This window comes from Bos grunniens, chromosome 17 (genome assembly GCF_055505025.1).
Source record: "Bos grunniens cultivar Pamir isolate PY7600 chromosome 17, Bosgru_T2T1.0, whole genome shotgun sequence".
NCBI classification, from domain to species: Eukaryota; Metazoa; Chordata; class Mammalia; order Artiodactyla; family Bovidae; genus Bos; species Bos grunniens.
This window is the reverse complement of record NC_141181.1, coordinates 70,397,247-70,422,579: the sequence shown is the minus strand read 5'-3', so window position 1 is coordinate 70,422,579 and position 25,333 is coordinate 70,397,247. Positions and strand designations below refer to the sequence as shown.

The following is a 25,333-nucleotide window of genomic DNA, read 5'->3' as shown; positions in this document are numbered from 1 at the left end:
CACTACTCAGGAGGAAGGGACCAAACGCTACTGAATAGGTCTCTCCAGCTACGCTCGCTTCCACCTTGCCCAAGACCTAGTAGATTCTATTTAAAAAAAAAAGAAAGAAAGAAACTTCTGTATGGGGATTTCCCTGGTGGTTCAGTGGCTAAGACTCTGTGCTACCAATGCAGGGGGCCCAAGTTCAATCCCTGGTAAGGGACTTGGATCCTACATGCTGCAACTAAGACCCAGCATAGCCAAATAAATAAACAAAAACCTTCTGCATGTTAGTTAGGATGCAAGGTTGCTTGCTCCTTGGAAGGAAAGCTATAACGAGCCCAGACAGTGTATTAAAAAGCAGAGACATCACTTTGCCAACCAAGGTCCATATAGTCAAAGCTATGGTTTTTCCAGCAGTCATGTACGGATGTGAGTACTGGACCATAAAGAAGGCTGAGTGCCAACGAATTGATGCTTTTGAATTGTGGTGCTGGAAAAGACTCTTAAGAATCCCTTGCACTGCAAGGAAATCAAACCAATCAATCTTAAAGGAAATCAACCCTGAATATTCATTGGAAGAACTGATGCTGAAGCTCCAATAGTTTGGCCACCTCATGCGAAGAGCCAACTCATTGGTAAAGACTATGATGCTGGGAAAGACTGAAGCCAAAAGGCATCTTGCAGGGAGGGAGCCAAGGGGATAAACAGTCTGGCCTCACTTTCCTCTCTCTCTCCTCACTATCTTCTACCAGGACCTCACTGGGTCAAATTCAGTGGAAAGCCCTGGGTTATACTGAAGATAGCCAGCACAAAGAGGTAAATCCCTAGCTCACATACTTCCGAAGTCTGAACATGAGCCTTAAGACTAGAACTGGCGGCTCAAATTGCCAACTCTTCCTGCTTCTCTCAGTGTGCTGACCTGCGTACAGGGTCCCAGCCTTTGCAACATGCAGACTGCAGCAGCTGCCACTATAACCTCAGCACCAGGTGGGTCTCACTCTTCAAAGCCTGTCCCAGCTTTAGAGGAAAACCTCTGATTGGCCCCATGCAGTCACATGCCCAGCCCTGAACCAGTCCCTCTGTCTTAAGGGGCAGGATACTCATGAAGGGCCAGGTGCAAGTCACCACTATGAATCTGAGATTTGTTAGTAAATTGTAGTCTCTTTCTTGTAAATTCCCTTTTTCCTTGGCTAGCCAGAACTGAAGTCTCTTATTTTCAATCAAAAGAACCTTAGTGCAGGCTGAAAGCAGCCACGATCCAAAGGAGGAGAAGGAGAAAGCCAGCCTCAATATAACTTCTCAGGAATATCATCCTTATTTCTGCTCAAAGTAAGAATTTTAATGATGGATATCTCCACACACCCAAAATGGATTCTGACTGTAACATAAAGTACAAAATGTGCATTATACTCTATACCCTAGATGAGAGACCCAAAATATCAACAAAAAACTGTTACTCACTACTCCTGATTTTAGGAAAAAACTACATTTTAAGAATTTATTATTTTCACACAAAAAATATTTACAAGCTTTTAAATAAGCCATAATTTCAGTTATCTTTTTTGTCAAGTCTCATCACTCACCTGGAGTCAACCTTCCTCTCCATTCTCTGCTTAATCTTTTTTTGCTGAAAATTCAACCAGTGGCTTGATGCACACTTTTCAGTAAGCAGATTCTTCATGAATCAAAAATTAGTGATCTGTGCATGGAATACTAGGAAAATAAGAAAATAAGACAAGCATTAATTCTCAGAAAAAATGATGATATACAAGAGAGGAAGAGTTGCAATAGTCCACTTGGTTCAGCATGCGCCTTCCCAGATGGCCCAGTGGTAAAGAATCCGCCTGCCAACGCAGGAGACTTGGGTTGCATCCCTAGGTTGGGAAGATCCCCTGGAGAAGGAAATGGCAACTCACTCCAGTACTCTGGCCTGGAAAATTCCATGGACAGAGGAGCCTGTCAAGCTACAGTCCACAGAGTTGCAAAGAGTCAGATACAACTGAGCAACTGAGGGCGTGCACAGGCACATACATTTGGTTCAACAGTGAATATTTGTTATTTAACGTAAACACTATTAACAACAAATTACCACATAACCACGTTGATGGGATGAGGAAAGAAAAACTGAGCTAAGTACTTATTTCCCATGAATAATGGTTGACACAAGGTGTAAATTTAACAAATCAAAAAATATCACCTATAAGGTTATTTACTTCCAATTTACAAGTAACATGAGGAAGAACAGTTAGAAGAATGGAAACTGGAACTGCAACCTGGAGACTATTTTCTAATATAAGCTTTCAATATTAATTTTCTTTTGGCCCTGCCAGGCGGCATATGGGATCTTAGTTCCTGGGCCAGGGAGGATGGAACCTGCACCCCGGAAACTGGAAACTCAGAATCTTAACCACTGGACTGCCAGGAAAGTCCCAATACTAATTTTTTAATACACATGTTAATTTGAAAAATGCAAATCTAAGAGTAACTTAAAGAAGTTTCTACAGTATTCTGCAGCTTCTAACAATAACTGAGAAATGAGATCTTGCTAAAGCAAAGCAAGGAAATACCTAAATTTATATGCCATGTTGCAGAATAAATTTCAACTACTTCTTCCAGGAAGCCTTCCATGAGACCTCCAAGCCTTATGCTTCTATGGCACTTAGGTGGGTACCATGCCACCTAGAAAGTCTAGATTAGAGTCAAAATAGCATTCATGGAGCGGGTACTCTGTCCCAGGTACAGTATCAATACTGAGCACGTTTCATTAACTAGTTGCTTTAACACAACCACCTCAGCAGATGGTAACCATCTTCATTTTATAGATGAAGGGCCCACATCATCACTAAGTGGTACAGCTGGGGCTGGTACACAGGGACCTAACACCATTCGCTCAACAAATATTTACTATAATCCAGAGGCTAACAATAAACCTGAACTGCCTCCCATCAGATAAAAACAGCACCACGAGGCTTCCCTGGTGGTCCAGTGGTTAAGAATCAGCGTCCCAATGCAGAGGACCTGGGTTCCATCCCTGGCCAGGGAACTAAGATACCACATGCCACCAGGCAACCATAGAAAGCTCGAGCGCTGCAACGAAGACTCAGTGCAAACAAAAATAAACAAGTAAATTAGTTTGAACTAAAAAAAAAAAAGCACTAATCTCCCACTTGCGGGTGTTCGCCCAATTGGCCCTCGGGGCTCTGGTGTGGCCCCTAAGTTCTGCAAACTCTCCCTGTTAGCTCGGCCACACAGCAGGGAATTCGAATTCGCGCGCACCAATGAGCCCAGCACCGACGCGGCACTCGTACCCGCCCGGGTTCACCTGACGCGCGAGGAGGACGCGGGGCGAGAAGCGACGACGCCGGGCGCCGTCCTGCGCGCCCTTTCCACTCGCCTACTCTCTCCCACTTCAGCCCTTCGGGGAGGCAGCATCACCTGCACTTCCAGAGGAGGAGGAAGCGGACGCGCCCACAGAGTAGTCACCGACCTGGCTCGGAGGGACGTGCGCTCGCCTCTAGGCTCCGGCCGCAGAGGCCGAGCCTTCCCGCCTCAGACAAGTCTCGGGAGATACGGCCCCAACCCCTCGGGCCGTCGCGGCCCGTGCCCGCCACCGCCTCGCTTCCCGCGCCTCAGGACGCAAGTCTCGCGCCGGCCCCGCCCCCCGTCTCCACGGCAACACTGCGTGCGTGAGGGACGCCCCGCCCGGGACCCGGAGTTCGCGCAGCCTCAGTGCGGCAGAGGACGCGCCCACCCCCACCCGCCAACGCCACCTCTCAGCATCCGAAATGCGAGTTAGCCGTGAGGTGCGTGGAGAGACGCACCTGCCTCGGGCGGCCCCACGGAGGCCTCGGTGCCTCTGTGGCTTGCTCGCTTCTCTCAGAGCTCAGCTTTCTACCGCTTTTGGACAGGAGCGGTGGGAGCTGTTTCACTTGCTTTACGACATCAATGTTGGTTTGAACCTGTTTTGAGTGGATTCCCGAGTTACACTTCGCGGGGCAGGCACTAGAGATGAGCGAAGCTCCTGCGTGGAGGCCGGCGGGGGGGGGGACCGAGGTCGTCCTTCAGCCACCTCCGGCCTCGCGCGTGATGGGCGGCACTGTTCCACGGTTCCCGGGGAGCAGTGAGCCGGTACCGAAGCGCGCGCGTGCGTGCAGTGGGGAGATTGTCAGCGAGGACTGCGTGGGTGAGGGCACATGGTTGCCCAGCCGGGGAATTGAGATTATCCCAGGTTGATATCGTCTCTTAACCATTACTTTTAAAACGTAACTAACAAGCATTAATTATTAGTATCCCATAAACAGCCGTTAATTTTAAAATTTCGGCCCACTCATTATCTTTTTAACATGGGGATGGGAGACGTTAGGTAGGGCATTATTTTTTAATTGAAGAATAGTTTATTTACAGTGTTAATAGTGTCAGGTGTACAGAGAAATGATTCAGGTATATATTTTCAGATTCTTTTTCATTATAGGTCATTAAGGTAGGGCATTTTTGAATCCTTTCCTTCTGTGTTTTGTAAAACATTTAAAGCACCTGAGATTTCTGGTGGAGCGCGAAAAACAAAGGCTAGCATTATGAATATAAATACTTGAGACATGTTACGTTAAAAACATGAGGAAAAATAAGTTGAGTGCTTTGGGATTAGAATCACAGGTAATTTGCATTTTTGCTCTATTTTCTACTTATGTCAGTTTTTGTAATTAAAAGTGTTTAAAAGGAGAAGGTCCACTTTAGCGGGACACGGGAAAATCTTTTTATCTGATGTGGCCAAGTACTTTTTAAAATAATTTAGTGACTTTCAAAAATCTTAATTAACATGGTAACTAGTATTTACTTACTGTAAAGTTACTTTTATAAGTATAAATATTTATGTAAATAATGTTTATACAAATTACAACTATCCAGGAAGATAAATCAGTAAGTATGCTTTTTAAATGATTTACTAATATTTTTTCATATGCATTTACCACCGTTGGTTTTGACTGATTTATGAAGGAATTAAAGCCATTTCTATTTGAATTATAATAAAATAATTAGTCCTCTTGGGAAGGATTAATCAGAATAACAAGAGATAGTGCAACAGCACTTGGTGGTGTCAGACTCTTTTAAGTACTTTGCATATATAAAGTCAAAGATGTAAGGTGCCAGGAAGGGTTTGTTGCTGCTGCTGCTGCTGCTGCTGCTGCTAAGTTGCTTCAGTCGTGTCCAACTCTGTGCCACCCAATGGATGGCAGCCCACCAGCCTCCCCTGTCCCTGGGATTCTCCAGGCAAGAACACTGGAGTGGGTTGCCATTTCCTTCTCCAATGCATGAAAGTGAAAAGTGAAAGTGAAGTTGCTCAGTCGTATCTGACTCCTAGCGACCCCATGGACTGCAGCCTACCAGGCTCCTCTGTCCATGGGATTTTCCAGGCAAGAATACTGGAGTGGGGTGCCACTGCCTTCTCCAGGAAGGGTTTAGGCTCTGCAAATAACTTGCTGTATGGTCTTCCAGAAGTCCCTTAATAATGCCTTTGTAATCCCCGAGTACTACAAAATCACTGCAGATGGTGACTGCAGCCATGAAATAAAAAGACGCTTACTCCTTGGAAGAAAAGCTATGACCAACCTAGATAGCATATTGAAAAGCAGAGACATTACTTTGCCAACAAAGGTCCGTCTAGTCAAGGCTATGGTTTTTCCAGTGGTCATGTATGGATGTGAGAGTTGGACTGTGAAGAAAGCTGAGCGCTGAAGAATTGATGCTTTTGAACTGTGGTGTTGGAGAAGACTCTTGAGAGTCCCTTGGACTGCAAGGAGATCAACCAGTCCACCCTAAAGGAAAGCAGTCCTGAATGTTCATTGGAAGGACTGATGTTGAAGCTGAAACTCCAATACTTTGGTCACCTGATGCAGAGAGCTGACTCATTTGAAGAGACCCTGATGCTGGAAAAGATTGAAGGTGAGAGGAGAAGGGGACGACAGAGGATGAGATGGTTGGATGGCATCACCGACTCAATGGACATGAGTTTGAGTAGGCTCCAGGAGTTGGTGATGGACAGGGAGGCCTGGCATGCTGCAGTCCATGGGGTTGCAAAGAGTCGGACATGACTGAGCAACTGAACTGAATCCTTGAGTACATGATGCCACAGCTGTGAAACTGTTCAAATCCTATTTTCTTGGAACTGGGGAGTACCCTTGGAGACAGAAAAGCTGATTAGGAAAAAGCCCATTTAGAAAGGTGGAGAGCAGTGGAGATGTAATCCCAACTTTATGAGTTGAAGCTGCTCTCAAAATTTCTAGGTTTCTAATTTCCATTTGCTTTTGTGCTGTTCTTGAACTGCTCATTTCCCCAACGGACTATAAAACAAGAATTTGAACCTAAACCAAGATTTTACAAATAATCTATAAGTAGAATAAATCATTTATCTCTTTCTTACTCTCTCAAAGGGATTTCCCATACTGATGCTTGAAAATTCATTTTAGTTGTAAAGGAGGCATTTGGAATTACAAATTATCATTTCTGCCAAAGAGAATAGCATTCAAAAGCTACAATGAAACAAAGATTTGCAAGCATCTAGCTTTACGGGCGGAGAAGGCAATGGCACCCCACTCCAGTACTCTTGCCTGGAAAATCCCATGGATGGAGGAGCCTGGTAGGCTGCAGTCCATGGGGTCGCTAGGAGTCAGACACGACTGAGCGACTTCACTTTCACTTTTCACTTTCATGCATTGGAGAAGGAAATGGCAACCCACTCCAGTGTTCTTGCCTGGAGAATCCCAGGGACGGGGGAGCCTGGTGGGCTGCCGTCTTTGGGGTCGCACAGAGTCGGACTAAAGCGACTTAGCAGCAGCAGCTTTACATGACAGGTGAAAGGAGCTCACAGATGGCTCTCCTTTAGTAAAAGATTGCCTTTATTCCTAGGTAATAATTGTCTCCTTTAATAAGGATAAATTAAGGCTCTGAGAGGTAAAAAGTAAATTGAACAAGATTCTACAATACATTAAAGAAGAGCCTGGCGGAGGAAGAGTACATTCTCACTAGGATAGATCAGAGGGCCAGGCCTCTAGCATAATAGCTACCGTGCCTGGAGCACATTTCATATATGACTTGTAATATGCCTGCAAATTCTGTGACACTCTTCCTATATAAAGGTGTAGTCTAAGTCCTCTTCCCTTAAATACAGGCCTGGCTTAGTGACTCCTATCTAAAGACTAGAATGTGGGATGTGGGGACGTCTCTGGTTGTCCAGTGGTTACTACTTTGCCTTCCAATGCAGAGGTTAGTGGTTCAATCCCTGGTTGTGGAGCTAAGATCTCACATGCCTCTTGGCTAAAAAAAAAACATATATATATATATATATATATATATAAAAGGGAAGCAATACTGTAACAAAGTCAATGAAGCCTTTAAAAACAGTCCACATCAAAAAACTTAAAAAAAAAAAGACTGGTATGGGGCAGAACATACAATGAGTGACTTGGAAGCTAGGCTAGACAGTTTACGACTGTCTGGCCCTCTCCTACCTGGACATTTGCTCTGGGAATCTAGCCAGTAGTGTGAGGGAGCTCAGGCCACGCAAGAGACCAGGTGTTAAGTGTTAGAGCCAATAGCTTCATTGGTTCCAGCTGACAGCCACCACCAACCACGTCAACCACGTTAGTGAGCCATTTGATGTTCCTAGTGCCCAACCTCGGAGAAGGCAATGGCAACTCACTCCAGTACTCTTGCCTCGAAAATCCCATGGACGGAGGAGCCTGGTAGGCTGCAGTCCATGGGGTCGCTAAGAGTTGGACACGACTGAGCGACTTCACTTTCACTTTTCACTTTCATGCATTGGAGAAAGAAATGGCAACCCACTCCAATGTTCTTGCCTGGAGAATCCCAGGGACGGGGAGCCTGGTGGGCTGCCGTCTATGGGGTCGCAGAGAGTTGGATAGGACTGAAGCGACTTAGCAGCAGCAGTAGCAGTGCCCAACCTTACAGCTGAAGCCGAAGGGAGTAGAGACCAGCTGTCCCAGCTAGAACCACCCCAAATTGCAGATTTGGTGTAAATGTTGGTTTAAGCCACTGAATTCTGGGATTGTTTGTTAAACAGCAAAAGATAACCAGAAGAGTGTTTTTAATGTTATCTCTAATTCCCACTACAAGCCTGAAAAGTAGGTACTGCTATTTCTTTTTGATAGATGGGTAAACAGGTTCCAAAGGTAAAGTAACTATGGTTTCACACTGTGAGGGTCAGGATTTAAGAGCTTCAAAAAAAAAAAAAAAAAAGGCCTGCTCCACTTCTCCATAGTGGCTTGCGGATAGAAGACTGTAAAAAAACACATTTTACCCAATAGACAAAAATAAAAAGTTTTCATAATTGTTTTCTCTGCTAAGACTCAGGACGGGAACTCAAGAGCTCAGTCACTGCCCAATGGGCTGATTTCACAACTGAAGCTTAAAGAAAGCAGGCTCACTGAAAGATATGTAGATTTCGCTATCCTTCCACGAGAAAAATTACGTTTCCCTCCACAGTCACGTATCATTTCACGGTCCCACGAGGCAGAAACGAGCTCGTGAAATTCCTGCAGACCAGGCTCACACGCGATCTCCGTTAAACCTTTCCTCCCAGCACGGCAGTTACTCTCATTGCTCACAGATGAGGGGAATCATACTGATATTTTTGCCTCTCTGTGGCCCTGTCTGCCGGTTCCAGCACTACGTACTAAGCGCTTGACATCTGCAATCTCATTTTCAGCCAAAAGCTCTTGCACTTGCCCTTCCCGTGCAGACTAAGGAAAGATTCAGGTTACGGGGCGGGAAAGAACATTTCAATGAATGTGTCAGTCGCCCGTAGCTCATTCAGAAGCAACCGTGGCAGTTTTAACACGGCAACGTGTAATCTCGCTTATTCCTCACACACATACATCATTTACAGTAAGAAGAGCGGAACTCAGTCAGAGCTTTGCCCAACATCACACCACCAGTTAAAAAAAAAAAAGTCGAGGTTCGAACACACTCCGGAAGGCTCCAAGCCCCCAGGTTCGCCTAACACAGAATCCCGCTGCCGAAGCCCCAGGGTTCTCCGCCTAGAACGGATCCTGCAAACGCAGCAGCCGCCGCGTTCCCAGGTTGCGGCCCCCCGATCCACTTCCCGGCCCCAGTTGTCTTCCTCGGACGGCCGCCGGGCGGTGATGGTGGGCTCCAAGCTCCGCCCGTCCCGTCCTCCCCGGCCGCCCCGCCCCGAAGCGCGCGTGGGAACGCGGCGTCCTCCCCGGGGCTGCCCGCGACGACTGCCTGCGCGCATCCGGGAGGGCTCTCCCGGCCCCCGGCCGGGTCTCCACCCGCCGCCGCCATCGCTTCCCGGCCTCCGCCTCCCCGCCGCCGGGCGCACGCAGGGGCCGGCGCCCTGGGAGCGCGCCGCCGTGTTTCCCTTTTCCGGCCGGCACCGCCGCGGACACCTCACATCCGGGCGCGCGGCGGCGAAGGCGGTGCTGGGGCCCGGGTGCGTGGAGGGAGTTATTAAGGGGGAGGGGGCCGGGGAGGAGGGGCGGAGGGCTGGGCCGCGGTTACGGCGGCTGAAGGGAGACAGCCCGGGCGGGTGGGGGGGGCAAGAGCGAAGGCCGCGCGGAGCAGCTCTCGGGCCGGCGCGGGCGGCGGGGAGGGGAGCGGCGGCCGAGGCAACCAGTAAGGGCCGGGCGGCAGCGGCGGGGTCTGGGGCTCCGCGCGCCTGGGCCCGCGGGGAGAGAAGGGGCGCGGGCGCGCTGAGCCCCGGGGTCGCGTGCGTGAGCGCGAGCGCCGAGGCGCGCGCGGGGGGCAGGCAGGGACCAGAGGCCAGCGGGGCGGCTGGCGGGCAGCGGGCGGGCTGGCGGGGCCCGAGCCGCCGGGCCGGGGCGGACGGCGGCGGGCCTGCGCCGGCTCCAGCTTGGAGCACCGGGGCTGGGGGATTCGGCCCTCCTGCTCGCTCTGGCCCGCCTCCCCTCAGTGAGTACTGTCCCCGCCCTTCCTCCGAAGGCGGCTGCTGGGCCAGGGCCTGCGCGAGAGGCCGGGGGTTGGGGTCGCGGCCCCGGGAAGCCGAGTTTTGGATCTGAAGCCGGCGCTCGCCCCTTGGCACGGGCGCCCCTGACATGTCCACAGGTGCGGCGGGCCGGGCGAGGGGACCTGTGGCCCCGTCCCCAGTCCCCTGCCTCCGGTAACAAGGGGCAGCTGGCGCCGTCCATTGGCAAGTGACAGGCACTTTACCACTGCTCCGCTTTCCCGATCCCAGCCCGTCTCCTACCTGCCCCCACTTCGGGAAACTTCCCCACTCCGCCGGACGGCCCTCACGAGTGGCAGCGACCAGGCTTGGTTTCTTTTTATATTAAAGCTGCTTAGAGGCTGTCCCCTGATCTGGGCACGTTCCACTTCTGCTTTCCTTACCCTGTTGATGCTTAGAGCTCTTTAGAGATGCTTTATCTCTTTATAAGAGATATCCAAGTACCAGTGGTTTTGTTTCCAGTGGGTTCTGGTTTACAGAAAGAGTTTTTTAAAGGGAGTCCGAGATCATTTCAGTTTCTTAAACAGTGAGGACTCTTTAAAATTTATTGTTCTCGGTGACAGTTTTGTGCTGATTTCTTACAGGTGCAAAAAACTGTCAACCAAGGAGCCATGGATAGAAGTGTGGGTGAAACAGAAAATGGAGATGCTTTTCTCGACCTGAAGAAGCAACCCGCTTCCAGATCCCCCCATCGCTATACAAAAGTAGGCTTTGTTACTAATGAAATAGTGTTTCTTTATAGGTGAGGAGATAAGTAACATTGTGCAGAAACTTCATTAGTATTGTTTAAAGAGGTAGTCTCATTCTGACTATGTGGACTAAATATTAACTAGATTTAGTAAAACATTGCTTTGAACTTTTTTTCTGAAAGTACAAACACCCAGACTTTAAAATTTGCCCCTAAGTAGGCTTCCACTGAGGAGAAGGCAATGGCACCCCACTCCAGTACTCTTGCCTGGAAAATCCCATGGACGCAGGAGCCTGGAAAGCTGCAGTCCATGGGGTCGCTGAGCGTCCGACATGACTGAGCGACTTCACTTTCACTTTTCACTTTCATGCATTGGAGAAGGAAATGGCAACCCACTCCAGTGTTCTTGCCTGGAGAATCCCAGGGACCGGGGAGCCTAGTGGGCTGCTGTCTATGGGGTCGCACAGAGTCGGACACAACTGAAGTGACTTAGCAGCAGCAGCAGGCTTCCACTGAAGGCTCAGATCCTCCCTGTGTGAATTTGTGGATCGGAATATGTTGGCACTTCCCTGGTGACTCAGTGGTACAGAATCTGCCTGCCAACGCAGGAGACCAGGTTTCGATCCCTGAGTCGGAAAGATCCCCTGGAGAAGGAAATGGCAACCCACTCCAGTAATCTTGCCTGGATAATCCCATGGACAGAGGAGCCTGGCCAGCTACCATCCATGGGCTCTCGAAGAGTCGGACAGGACTTAGCAACTAAACAACAGCAACAAATGTGTTGGCGCACACTCTGTGTAACAGCTGTGCGACTGGTGCGTTACTACTGACTTACAGGCCGTAGAGTAAGGATTCCAGCTCTGCGATGCCTCACAGACATCAGTGTCCTCTGTTGATGTTTCATTGAGAGGTGAACTCACAGGAGTACTCTTTGGTGTGCCTTCCTAGGGTAACCAGATTTTTTAATTGTTTTTACGTGCTGTTATAAAATGGATATGGACTCAAGAAAGTAAGACTTTAATCATATTTCCCTTAGCTGAAGACTTGAGGTGATTTCAATTCCTTTAGATACCTGCTTTTCCTGAGGTGGTTGGGGGAGGAATCACCTCAAGGTCATGTGTTTATTGAAGCTATTGCTTCACTGTCCTGTGGACTACTGACCATTTCTGAAGCAGTTGAGAAGAGCATTGAATTCTTTCCTAGTTCCCTGAAATGTGCTTGGGACTGTTGGTGGGAAGGGTTATGCCCCAGTTGGGCCTTGTATCTTACTTCCCTTGTATGAGCCCAATCAAGGACTCTAATGTGGTTGTTGTCCCAGGCTTCCCAGGATGCTGGCTGGTTCGTGTTTTAAACTGGGGCCTTCTGTGTGCACTGATTCTGCTTCTTTTAACCAGCTTGTGTGTGCAGTGATGCTGCTACTTTTAACTAGCTAATTTTAATTCTCTAAAAATGAATATTACTCCAGTAACACTGGGTACTTTAACTACTTGATAAAATACCCAATGTTATTGGAGTAACATTCATTTTTAGCATTTAAAAAAAAAAAAAACAAACTTGAGGACAAGAGTGTTTTCACTTGTTAAAGGTTTTTGGTCAGCTTCTATCTTAAGCCAGTCTGTTTTGGCATAACAGAATATGCAGCGATAGAAAGCACGTGACTTCTTCATTCAGGTTTGGTTTTCCCAAATATAGTTTGTCTCAAACCTAAGAGTGCTTGAGTAGTATTTCACAACTTAAACTCGTTACCTAAAATGTGGACAAGTGAAATCTGAATGGAGAAAGGCTTATTAAAAGAAAGGAAAGTGCTTTTATAAACTCAAGTGAATTCAGGTCTCCCGGTTCTTTTTGAGTGAAAGTTCTGACTGGTGCATTATGTTGTAGAATCCAGGCATAGAGGCTGTTGAATTACTTTCACACCCTGATTAGAGGGTAAGGTGTATATTTCATTTTTTAATGCATATCTATCTTTATGAATAAGTCATTTTTTAGGAAGATATTATTAATCTGTTAGTGTAGAACTTATGAATGTCTACAATGTCTACAGTAAAGATTAAGAAACTCAGTATTGCCTGTATTTGGCAGTCTAGCCTCAGAATTCTGCCTCAGTTAAATAAATGTGCCTTAAAGAAATTTTTTCGGTTCATGACCATTTAGATTCAACGGTCTCTACGCAGGTTAGTTAGAAATAGTTGTACTTTGCGGCTCATTTAAGAGTTTTTAGTTAATGACAATTACAGGGGCTTCCAGGTGGCGCTGGTGGTAAAGCATCTGCCTGCCGTTCAGAAGATGCAAGAGACATGTGTTCGATCCCTAGAGTAGGAAATGGCACCCCAGTCCAGTATTCTTGCCTGGAAAATTCCATGCACAGAGGAGCCTGGCAGGCTTTGCAGTCCATGGGGCTGCAGAGAGGTGGACAGGACTGAGCACACACACACACAGTTTTAGGGTCGCAACTGGGTATTGTCGGGGTGTTAGGTTAGTGTTTCCATGTACATGTTTCTCAACACTCTGGTAATTTCATGTGGGATTTGAGGCAAACTAAGCCTTTTTTCTTTTGAAGGAAGTTTAAAACAGTTCTGTGTTCTGAGCACTATAGTAAATGGTCTGTTGATTCTACTCCTGGAATGATATTTGAGCCATCCTCCTCCCTATCTACTTATTGGGACCAAACTGTTGGAATAAACAAAGCATTTAGTGATGTTTCTGCCTCTCTTTAACCAACTCTTTTAATGAGACTTTTTAACCAACTCTCAGGTGGGGCCCATTCTGCTGGCCCACTGACCATGCTTTGAGTAACAAGGCTCTCGTCTTCCGTGGGGAACTTGAAATGTGGTGTTGATGTTGTCAAGGGACTCAGGTGCATAGTTACTCCTCAGGGTTCAGTTACTGTCTGCTGTGCCTCTATGAATGTCTCAGGAACTCATGTAAGAGTCACACTGGGAATTTTCAGGCCTCCTCCTAAGCCTCAGTGATTATTAATTTGGATGGTTATAAGTAGACTTATTATATCACTTGCTATTTTGAGGGTTTTGAGCCCTTAATGTGTAAACCTACTGAGGTCCATTTTGCTAGATTGGCATTTTCCTAAGATCAAAAGCTATGATTTGGTAGTATTTAAATGGTGCTTTTTTTTTTTTTTTTTAGTGAGTGCATTATGTTTAAGGACTTTGGGAAGTTATAGAGTGGGATCCCACATCAAAAGTCATGGATTAAAAATAGTTTAGACAATGGTTCTCAAAGTGTGTTGCTTGAAGTAATGTTTAGTGAAAACTAAAAGTGTTAGCTGCTCAGTCATGTCTGACTCTTTGCCACCCCATGGACTTTAGCCTGTCAGGCTCCTCTATGGAATTCTCCAGGCAAGAATAATGGAGTGGGTAGCCATTTCCTTCTCTGGGGAATCTTCCCAACCCAGGGTTTGAACCTAGGTCTCCTGCATTGTAGGCAGATTCTCTGCCATCTGAGCCACCAGGGAAGCCATGGTTTAGTATCATCTGGTAAACTGTTAGAAATACAAAATCTCAGGCCCCATCTCATAGGCATTGAATCAAACTCTAGGGGTAGGGCCAGCCATGTCTGGCTGAATAACAAGCAATTCAGAGAATTCTGACTCAGATTCAGGTTTGAGAACCATCCGTTTAGAAAACAGGAGGTAGTGAGGCTCACGAGTGGGAAAAGCTGGGGACCCGTTAGCTGCTGCTTACCTTCTTCAGAGGCCCTTTTACCAGCTCTTGAGATGTAGTACCTGCTCTTCAGTTAGTGGTAGCATCTTTTGCCTGAAACACAGAATAGAAATGCTTGGGACTATCTCACTGTTCAGATCCTTGGTTTTTTTTTTTTCTTCAGGTGAATAAACTGATTCTCTTAGATCGGAGTATTACACGCTTTGTACTATTCCTCTTTTGCTCCTGTAGCTTGCCACAGACTCCTTAGTGAATGCTGTCACCTGCCAGTTGGACAGGGAATAAAAGCAGAGGACACTTAGAATATTCAGCTTGATACTGACCAATGTTAAGCCTGCATGTTAAATCTACCACCTGAAAAATAAGTGTTGGATTATCTGAGTTTCCTGTGTGCTCTTCATTGCCTTGACTAGTTATAAACCGGCACCCTTTTGTCAGGGTAAGGATCCTTAAAGGGAACCACGCTGACCTGTGGCTGAGGGGCAGTTGGTTACGGTGCTACAGCCACGTTGATGTCTCTGTTTTGCGTTTTGCTCTGTTTGCTTCTGTGTGCGGTGCTGCAGCCGCGTTGATGTCTCTGTTTTGCGTTTTGCTCTGTTTGCTTCTGTGTGCGGTGCTGCAGCCGCGTTGATGTCTCTGTTTTGCGTTTTGCTCTGTTTGCTTCTGTGTGCGGTGCTGCAGCCGCGTTGATGTCTCTGTTTTGCGTTTTGCTCTGTTTGCTTCTGTGTCATGTGCGCGTTTGTCTTGCCATGCCGCATGGCTTGCAGGATATTAGTTTCCCAACCAGGGATTGAACCTGGGCCCCAGCAGTGAAAGTGCTGACTGCCAGGGAAAATCATTAAGAAAACAGACAAGCAACTGAAGTGGACTGCTTTGAGTAATCATTCTGGCCTTCTTAGAATCAGTTGCGAGACTTGAAGTCAAGCCTTTGAGAATACCGTTTGATTTAAAGTTTAGGTTGAAATCAGTAGTCAGATAGTCAAGTCTTTACTAGACCGAGATCTCGTTCAACAACTTCATGGGTGCCTCATAAATTGAGTTAATAGGTGGCATTTCAGTGAGGCACTAAGCTACAAACTTTTAAGCCAGCATAAAAATAGGGGTGCTTGTTTATATTGGGGAAGGCAGATTTACGGTACAAAAAAATCACGATACCATGTTAAAGTTTCTGCTGTCCAGAAAACCTAACTGGAAGTTCTTAGAGGGGGCTGACTGATACCACTGCAGACACTGTCTTGCTAGTGCTCTTTCCTACCTGTTCCAATTCTGAATCATCTGGAAAAAGTCAGGATTCACGGTTCCCTGCCCCCTTGGGTATCCTCTCCTTGCTCGTGGTGGGAACTTCTAGCTAGATAAGGAGCCAGTCATTTCACAATGGGAACTTGGGACATAGACATCTGTGGGCAGGGCCTTTGATTCAGGAAAGGTTCTCTGAGAGGAGCTGGCCCAGGGGAAGCCTGTGCAGGGAGCTGGCAGTTTGTTCAGGGCTCCTCGTGGTCTCAGTGGACGGAGACAAACCCAGCACTGATGACGGAGCTGCTGGGAGGGCTTGGGTGTCTTCCTTCATCCTCTGGGAGAATCAGTGGAGAGAACAGGGAGCCGCCAAAACCCGCTGCCTGGTTTGGTATCCCCACTCTGCCACTCACTTAACCTGTGTTGCCTTCAGCCATATTCTCACCTCTCTGACTCTCATCCTTGTCCTCTGTGAAATGCAGATAGAACAGTGTCTACCCCATAGGATTTTTGCAGAGAATAAATGAGAAAATGGATGTCAAGTGCTTAGAAAAGTGCCTGACACACAATAAGTGTTAGAAACAGCTTATGATATAATAAGGGTAGGGGGAAGCACTAAAAGGTAGCTTCTTCAGATACCGACTTCAGATCCACATGCTTGCTTTCTGTACGTCACAGTAACCATTTCCATTTTAATATGAAACCATAAAGCAGTATTGCAGATATAGTGCTTCTACCCTGAAAATGATTTTTGTAAGTTTCTTTCTGTACTTATTTACCAGCTTACTTCATGTTCTACATTGCTTTTATCAGTTGTATAAACATGTTTAAAAGCCAAGGTTTATTTTTATTGTATTGGTCAGATCAACAGAAAAAGCAGGCTCTCCTATTTTTTTCCCTATTTCCATTTTCTTATCTTCACATGAATTCTTTCAATAGAAGAAAGTGTGTGCATCAAATCAGCCACCATTAGAGGCTTGGGTTGAATCCAGGTGCTGCATCCTGCAGGATGCTACAGGATCTAGTTTGAACCCTGACCTGCTTGTAAGACCTGCTCTGAATGGTGCCCCTTCAGCAAACTTCATGAGTGGGGGATGGGGAAGTGCATCCCACACACCCTGTTGGTCATTTACCATTGCCTGGCTGTCATCTCTGGATGCCAGTACCCCTTTGCTATTTTTAAAAGCTTTCTAAGCCTTTCAGAAAAGTCATGTGACTCCTAGGTTGAGATATCAGGTCAGTCAGCAACCATTTGAGAGCCTCATGGGCGAAGCCCAAAGTTAATGGGTGTGTGGAGGGTGGGGACCAGGAGAGGAGGTCAAAGGGGAACCCAGCCCAAATGCTGTTCCAGGGACATCTGCCCTCTTCAGAAAGAGCAGGCACACAGGTGAGGTACTGGGTCATTTCCAGGGTGCTTAGACAACTAACAGTGAAATAGAAATGTAAAGGGTAATCATAAAAAAATCGGGCTTTGGGGACTTCCCTGGCAGTCCAGAGGTTGAAACCCCTCATCCCAAAGCCAGGGGCACGGATTTGATCCCTGGTTGGGAAAATAGGATCCCTGATGCTGCGGGGCACAGCCCCTGCCCCCCCCAAAAAAAGCCTGGCCGTCTTACTCGTAGGAATTAAACTCAGCTCACAGAAGTAAAGAACACCTCTCTAAGTGACTTGTGTGAAAGTCTATGTCAGATGGTCAACAGAATGCATAGGATTTCTGCAGAAACTGTGTAAGGCTTTAACTATTGCTTTGGGTTTCTGTCATTTGATTTCTACTTTAATTCTGATCACTGAAAGCGGTGTCCATGTTAGTAGTTCCCAGATAGATTGTTTGGGAAAGCTTGACACGTTTTCTTTAAGGAAGGCTGCTAAACCTAAGAAAATACGTTTACACTTCTGTGGGCGTGGGACTCTTAGCGAATTAGCAGCGTATTCTTGCCCAGTCAGGTTTTAGTCACTTATGCAAAAAAGCAAGGTCTCAGATAATAACTCTTCTCTTGACCAGATGATCGTTTCAGTAAATCTGTCCACGATGCAAGTTTCTGTAGGTTATCAGAACTCTACAAAAGGGTAATCTCCCATCCCCTCCTGAAGTACTCATAGCGAAGGAACATACTCAGTTCAAAATGAGCACTCTGAAGTATTCTGCTTTTCGCCAAACTTGAAGGTTTTCTTTGAAAGTATCCCAAAGAGATTCCTTTCCAGGAATAATTGCTGTTAAGAACTCCTGAGATGGCGAGTTCAAGAAGACGTCTCTTGAGAGATTGGAGAGCAGTGGGGCCAGGGACAACAGTCATCTGCCTGTGCTAGCCACTAAGCCTGGCACACAGGAAGTGTTCTGTGGACAGTTATGAAAGAGCAGATTTTGTGTTGACTTAGCTAATGGCTTCTCTCCTCCCCACTTACATGGGGGATCCTCTCAGGATGGAAAACCATCTTAAGCAACCTGAGACATTGCTGAAGGTTAACAGGTTTAACTCTCTAAACCCCACGAGGATCTCATTTTTCCCCAAATGTTGGGGTAGACGTTGGGCCACATTTTGAGAAACGTGATTGGTTTAAAGTGCTACTTCTTAACCTCTTAGGGTCCAGTGGAGGTCTTTGGATCGCCATTGGAGATGAACACTTATTGCAGAAATTGTACAAATTTGTTTATATGTGGTTTCCTTGATGCTGTGAAACTGATTTTAGAAGGCCTACTCTCAAGAACAGTGTATAGTTTGACCTAGATGTTTAAAGATGTTATTTCCAGCAATTATTACAATCCAAGAATTGTTTTGTTTTCCCAGTTCTTGGCCTGTTAATAAAGTAAATGACTCTTTATCCTCTGTAGACAGGTGGACTGTGTTTTGGCCATTGCATTTGGTCAGAGGCATACCCTGGCACGGATGGTGCTGCTGGCATGGTTGGTGCCCACGTGCACCGACCTTCGTGCCCGTAACTCCGTGCATGTAACTCCCCTCCGTGCTCTTACATGCCTGTCAAGTTTGTGCAGTCCCTTGAGCGTTCACACCTAGTACATGCCAAGCATATAGTCAACAGAGAAAACTGGACTAATACGGGAGAGAAACATAAAACATTTGTACCAATCTGAGCCTCTTTTCTGTATCTGAGAGTCGTTTGTGTTTATTAATCTGTAATTAGAGTGATAAATCTGTAAAAAGAGAGAGTAAAACATTAACTTTTGGTAACTGAACCTCTTAGTTTGCTTAAAGTTTTTTGTTCTTGAGATAGAATTCACATACCTAAAATTACCCCTTTTAAAATGTACCATTAGGGACTTCCCTGGTGGTCCAGTGGTTAAGACTCTGAGCTCCCGATGGAGGGAGCATGGGTTTGATCCCTGGTTGAGGAACTAAGATCCCACATGCGGTGTGTCCAATAAACATTAAAAATATATATATACCATTTAGTGGTTTTTAGTAAATTCAAAAAGTTGTACAGCCATCACTACTATCTAATTTGAGATTGTTTTCGTCTCCACAAACACAAACTCTACCCACTACTAGTCACCCCACAAAGTTCCCTTCCCCCAGCACCTGGCAACCATCAACCTACTTTCCCATGCTATGGATATGCCCAGTTTGAATGTTGCGTGTAGAGAGAATCCCACAGTATGTGGCCTCTTGTGTCTGACTTCTTTCACTTAACGTAGTGTTTTCAAGGCTTATATTGCATCAGAACTTATTCTGTATTATTGCTAACTATTGCGTTGTATAGGTTTATAATTTTTCAGTTCTCTTTGGTATGTAACTAGTGGGGGAATTGCTAGGTCATGTGTTTAACTTTTTGAGGAACTGCCACCATTTTCCACAATAGCTGCACAATTTTCCATTCCCATCAGCAATGATAGAAGTTTCCAGTTTCTCTACATCCTTGTCAATACTATTTTCTTTTCTTTTTTTTTTAAACAGTCGTCCTGGTAGACATGAAATGGTATCTCATTTCAGCAAACAGCGATAGTAATAATAGAGAACACCTATCACTTGGGCTCCCTGTTGTTTGGAGTTAAAACATTTCAAAGCCACACTGTTTAGAAACTTTGTGTATTGAGAATATACCTATTTAAGGATGAAGTACATTGCCCTTGGTTTAATAGTATCCTGGGGTTCTTAGTTTAATATTGGATTTGTGAATGGTGAAGTGAGGGGTGTGTACTCATCTTTGGGCTGCTTCAAATAGCAGAAAATTGCAGTGTTTTTTTCCTGTGGTATATGTATAAGTATTTCCTATATTGCAAGGTCCTTCCTGTTTTTACTGGAAAATGTTTTAAGCCCTCCTGTTCTTAGGATTTCGGTGTTGTTATATCTTCTGTCATCATAACTACTGTTGGTCATCCACCCCGCCCCTCCCTCACCACCAGGCTGTGTCACTCCTACCTTTCTGACGTCGTTCACCACGCAGATTCCACTGGACTCCACTCGCTACTGCCAGTTTGCAGTGGTATGTCAGTGCTTTGACAGTTTTTTTCAGAATTTTTAGTAGCCTCTAGACATTTTCTTATATTTGGGATTCTGTGTATCTCAACATTCCCAATTTTTCTAGGTATTTCTACCCAATTAATAAGACACAATTCATAAGTGAATCATAAATAAATGTAAATGCCTGATTGATATCGTGGTATTAAAAGTAAAATGTCTTCTGCTTCTCAGGCATTTTGCTATCATGGAGAAAACATCTAGGTACCTCAGGTGTATGACGACACTGAGTGATTTCACGGCATGCTTCTATGCAGTGATGCCTAAAGGCTAAGAGAGTAACTCTGCCCCTTCATATTCTCCCCAAGACAGGGGAAGCGGTGATCAGACAAGCAGCAAGTGTTCTGTTGTGAGGCCTGTGACAAGGGTGTTGGAGAGGCCCTGGCACAGTGGTATGTGCTTTTTTGCAAAGCAGTTGTAGCATTTTACTGGTACTGAAGGTTTGGGAATTGCTATTTTTAGTTTACTTGAAGATGTTTATATAAAAAGGCGGCAATGGTTCTGTGTATATGCATCTATATGAGCAGGTGCGTGTGTGTGTAACATCAGTTCAGTTGCTCAGTCGTGTCCGACTCTTTGCAACCTCGTGGACTGTAGCACACCAGGCTTCCCTGTCCATCATCAACTCCTGGAGCTTGCTCAAACTCATGTCAATAAAGTTGATGATGCCATCCAACCATCTCATCCTCTGTCGTCCCCTTCTCCTCCCGCTTTCAATCTTTCCCAGCATCAGGGTCTTTTCAAATGAGCCAGTTCTTCGCATCAGGTGGCCAAAGTATTGGAGCTTCAGCTTCCGCATCAGTCCTTCCACTGAATATTCAGGACTGATTTCCTTTAAGATGGACTGGTTGGATCTTCTTGCCATCCAAGGGACTCTCAAGAGTCTCCAACACCACAGTGCATCAGTTCTTTGGCACTCAGCTTTATTTATGGTCCATCTCTCACATCCATACATGACTACTGCAAAAACCATAACTTTGACTGGATGGACCTTTGTTGGCAAAGCAATGTCTCTGCTTTTTAATATGCTGTCTAGGTTGGTCATAGCTTTTCTTCCAAGGAGCAAGCGTCTTTTAATTTCATGGCTGCAGTCACCATCTGCAGTGATTTTGAAGCCCAAGAAAATAAAGTCTGTCACTGTTTCCATTGTTTCCTCATCTGTTTGCCATGAAGTGATGGGACCAGATGCCATAATTTTACTTTATTGAATGTTGAATTTTAAGCAAGCTTTTTCAATCCTCTTTCACCTTCATCAAGAAGCTCTTCAGTTCCTCTTCACTTTCTGCCGTAAGAGTGGTGTCATCTGCATATCTCAGGTTATTGATGTTTCTCCTGGCAATCTTGATTCCAGCTTGTGCTTCATCCAGCCTGGCATTTCATATGATGTACTCTGCATATAAGTTAAATAGGCAGGGTGACAGTATACAGCCTTGACGTACTTCTTTTCCAATTTGGAACCAATCTGTTGTTCGTGTCCGGTTCTAACTGTTGCTTCTTGACCTGCATACAAATTTCTCAGGAGGCAAGTAACGTGGTCTCATATTCCCATCTCTTTAAGAATTTTTCCAAATTTTGTTGTGATCCACACAGTCAAAGGCTTTGGCGTGGTCAGTCAAGCAGAAGTAGATGTTTTTCTGGAACTCCCTTGCTTTTTCTATGATCCAGCAGATGTTGGCAATTTGATCTCTCATTCCTCTGCCTTTTCTAAATGCAGCTTGAACATCTGGAAGTTCTCGGTTCACATACTGTTGAAGCCTGACTTGGAGAATTTTGAGCATTACTTGGTTAGAGTATGAGATGAGTGCAATTGTGCGGTAGTTTGAACATTCTTTGACATTGCCTTTCTTTGGGATTAGAATGAAAACTGATCTTTTCCAGTCCTGTGGCCACTGCTGAGTTTTCCAAATTTGCTGGCATATTTGAGTGCAGCACTTCAACAGCATCATCCTTTAGGACTTGAAATAACTCAGTTATTCCATCAGGAATTCCATAACTCTGGAATTCCATTACCTCCTAGCTTTGTTCATAGTGATGCTTCCTAAGGCCCACATGACTTTGGACTCCAGGATGTCTGGCTCTGCTGAGGGATCACACTATTGTGGTTATCTTAGTCATGAAGATCCTTTTTGTATAGTTCTTCTGTGTATTCGTGCCACCTTTTCTTAATATCTTCTGTTTCTGTTAGGTCCATACTATTTCTGTCCTTTATTGAGCCCATCTTTGCATGAAATGTTCCCTTGGTATCTCTAATTTTCATGAAGAGATCTCTAGTCTTTCCCATTCTATTGTTTTCCTCTATTTCTTTGCATTGACCACTGAGGAAGGTTTTCTTATCTCTCCTTGCTATTCTTTGGAAGTCTGCATTCAGATGGGTATATCTTTCCTCTTCTCCTTTGCCTTTTGCTTCTCTTTTGTCATTTTCCAGGTATGTAACATACCTGGAAGCAAATGAGGATACCGAGTTACCAAACCTCGAATTCTTACACCATTCTCACTTAAAGGAACTTGGATTTCTCAGAGAAATGGCTGACTCTAAGACTAGGACAGGATGGGTACATGTAATGCAGAAAGTAAAAACGTGCTTTTTTAAAAATAATGGGGGACTTGTCTGGTGGTCCAGTGGTTAAGACTCTGTGCTTCTACTGCAGGGGGTGCAGATCGATCCCTGGTTGGGGAATTAAGATCCTTCATGGCAGGCATCGCGGCTTAAATAAATAAAAATTTAAAATGATGGGGTGTGTCAAAAGGATACAGGAGCCAGTTTGAAGAGGCTCTCAGTTTGAGCACCAAAACAGTTAAGGAGAGGCATTGTGAATGTTAAGGACACGTACACCAGATAAGTGGTACATGGGTGTTTGGGACGCTTTTTTCCCTTGCAATTTCACTATTCAATGAAAAGAAAATCCGTCCCCTTGTAAGTTGGATTCTGATGCATTTAAGACTAGTCAGGTTAGCTGAACGTTTTGTATCAGCCTGAAGCTACCATGCCTTATCAGCGTTCAGTGTGTGGAGTATATTATTGGATGGAAGTTTATGAGAGAATGTGTTTTAGCAGTAAACTGATCACTTACATCATTTGCCAATTACGCTTGAGTGCCTGTTGAGGACCTTGAGCCGACTTTGTCCTTTCAGGAGTAAGCCGGGGTGTAAGTAAATAAGAACTGTGTGAACTGCTTAAGGTAGACACTAAGTTACTGGTAACAAAAGTAAGTTGAAAGTATGTGACCCAAGAAATACTGTTCAAAATCACCATATGATTTCTCTTTCTAGGAGGAGCTCTTGGATATTAAAGAACGCCCTCATTCCAAACAGAGGCCTTCGTGCCTCTCTGAGAAATATGACAGGTATTTATGGGGGTCAGCTTCTTTTGGTATAATTTACTAAGTTATACCAAACTTAGTAAATTAAGAGTTGTATTGTTTTGCTAGAATTAACAAGTGGGGAGATTTCAGGGGTTTCCACACGGATACATTGCAAGTAAGCTTGAACAAAAGTGGCATCTCACTGCACTGTCTTCTTTATCAGCTTCATGATTGATTCGCTAAAGTTCAGAGATAGAAGCTGCGGGGAACTCCAGGGACAACTGAACCAGTTCCCTTTCAACTAACTGGTGTTGAAACTAAAACTAGAAAATGCCTTGGTCCGAGGCACACAGTCACAAAGCAGGGTTGACTTGAGCACAGGAGTCCCAGCCAGGGTCTTTTCTCTCTACCAGTGATGTTTTGCACATGCTTTTGAGGGTCCTTCTTCAAGGGCCTCGGGTAGGATGATCAGCAGAACTCTGAGCCTTTTATCAGCCCCCTCCCCACCAAACAGGAGAACCATTAGGCCAATCAGATTAGCCCTTTTGCATCTTGGGCTCCCTCCAAAGAAGTAGAAAGCTTTGGTTTGAGAAGGCCATAGCTACAATGGTCTGAAATTACAATAACCCTCCATTGCATTTCTTACGGTTATCTTAAGACTCTACGGTCACTTAAATATCAAGGTAAATACTTCATATTGGCCCACATTTTTTAAAGAATATAAAGTGTTTAATTGTTTGGTAAAATAGGACATGTTTTTTTTTTTAATTTTGTATATGGATGGTTCATGGGGTGCTGAATCTGGACTCCACGCCACTTACCCCCTGGTAAGGGTGATCCTTGAAAAACGGCTTTTCCAACTGGTTAGTATTTTTTGCTGAGTCTCAGATGAGCTTGAGTTTTGGTTTTTGGTTTTTTTTTTTTCTTCATTAAAGCTGTAATGGGTTTTTTATGCCTCAAGTTGAATTTTCTTGTTACAGCTATTCCTTGGCATAAAATAAAGTTACCATGGGCACACGTACTCGCTTTAATCCTGAAGTGGAGACATTGTGCCTAATAATATTGATAATGATGAAAAGAAGAGACAGAGGAAAGGGCTTCTCATTCTGCTATTTCTTTTCTCTCAGAGAATTAAGATTTATTGGGTTCTTACACTCCAGGTGATCCTTGATAGGTAATACCTCCTTTGTTAAAGGAGTTTGAGGCCCAGAAGGTCACTGACTCACTGAAGAGGCGTTGCACTGCTGCCCGCTGTGTGGCGAGTGCTGGGTGTCAGGTGCTGTTGAACACCGTGCTGTCATCCTGGACTGTGGGCCTGCGCCAGGGCACAGATGCTCCTGAGAGCCTGTCGTGCCCACCATCACGGGTTGTGGAGGGCAAGTGCAGGGTGCGGTGCTAGTGTGCAGCACAGCCTGGTCTGACCCGGGGGCGCAAAAGTCCTTTCTGGACAAGGCTAAAGGACATAGCTCAGTAAGGGGTCCGGAGGGCCCAGTCAGCGGTGGCAGAGCTGGAGTTTCGTACCAGATCATTAGGCTCCAGAGCTTCTGCTCGGCACACGGCACCGCCTGCCACCCCATCATTAGCATGGGAGTAACAATATCAGACCTAGACTACGCACCTTTGAGGGAAAACCCAAGACTGTCCATAGAGATTCTGGAAGAATATACACCAAGCATTCCAGGAGCTGCCTCTAGTGAGAAGATTAAGGGACTTTTTCCTCCCTGTACTTATCTTCAATAAACTGAGTAATCAATATTTAGGGAGCATTTGTTTGTATAGGACAGGGGTAGATACACTTCCTCTCAGACCACGGCTTTTCACGTCTGTTGCTGCTACATGAACAACAGCAAAGTACTGCAGAATTTGTTATTGTTTTTATTTTGAAAGAGGGAACCGTTCTGATGGCCACCGTGAAGCTTTATAGTGCAAAGGCGTTTCCCTAACCTGGCACCTGCAGTAGTAGAAGGTAGACT

At 45.5% G+C, this 25,333-nt stretch overlaps 2 protein-coding genes across 54 annotated transcripts in view; one reads left to right on the top strand and one right to left on the bottom strand.

Moving 5' to 3' along the window:
- Nucleotides 1–10,321, bottom strand: part of SFI1 (SFI1 centrin binding protein) — a 95,645-nt gene extending 85,324 nt beyond the window's left edge. For 24 of the 44 annotated variants that reach the window (XR_015144795.1, XR_015144790.1, XR_015144791.1 and 21 more), the window contains exons 1-2: nucleotides 3,470–3,609; nucleotides 1,566–1,695 (exon numbers count right to left, since the gene is read on the bottom strand). Coding sequence is in view for 29 of the 44 variants with exons in the window: in XM_086348866.1 (XP_086204992.1) it covers nucleotides 1,566–1,663 (98 nt within the window). In the remaining 15 variants the exon portion in view is untranslated. Of the gene's footprint in view, nucleotides 1–1,565; nucleotides 1,696–3,304; nucleotides 3,652–3,803; nucleotides 4,095–10,225 lie in introns of those variants that run through there. The other 20 variants (XR_015144794.1, XM_086348868.1, XM_086348877.1 and 17 more) reach the window with 11 other exon arrangements.
- Nucleotides 9,265–25,333, top strand: part of EIF4ENIF1 (eukaryotic translation initiation factor 4E nuclear import factor 1) — a 39,673-nt gene continuing 23,604 nt past the window's right edge. For 6 of the 10 annotated variants that reach the window (XM_086348920.1, XM_086348919.1, XM_086348918.1 and 3 more), the window contains exons 1-3: nucleotides 9,537–9,633; nucleotides 10,567–10,686; nucleotides 23,329–23,402. In XM_086348920.1, coding sequence (XP_086205046.1) covers nucleotides 10,594–10,686; nucleotides 23,329–23,402 — 167 coding nt within the window. In that variant the 5' untranslated portion in view covers nucleotides 9,537–9,633; nucleotides 10,567–10,593. Of the gene's footprint in view, nucleotides 9,452–9,536; nucleotides 9,634–9,808; nucleotides 9,931–10,566; nucleotides 10,687–23,328; nucleotides 23,403–25,333 lie in introns of those variants that run through there. The other 4 variants (XM_086348912.1, XM_086348915.1, XM_086348916.1 and 1 more) reach the window with 4 other exon arrangements.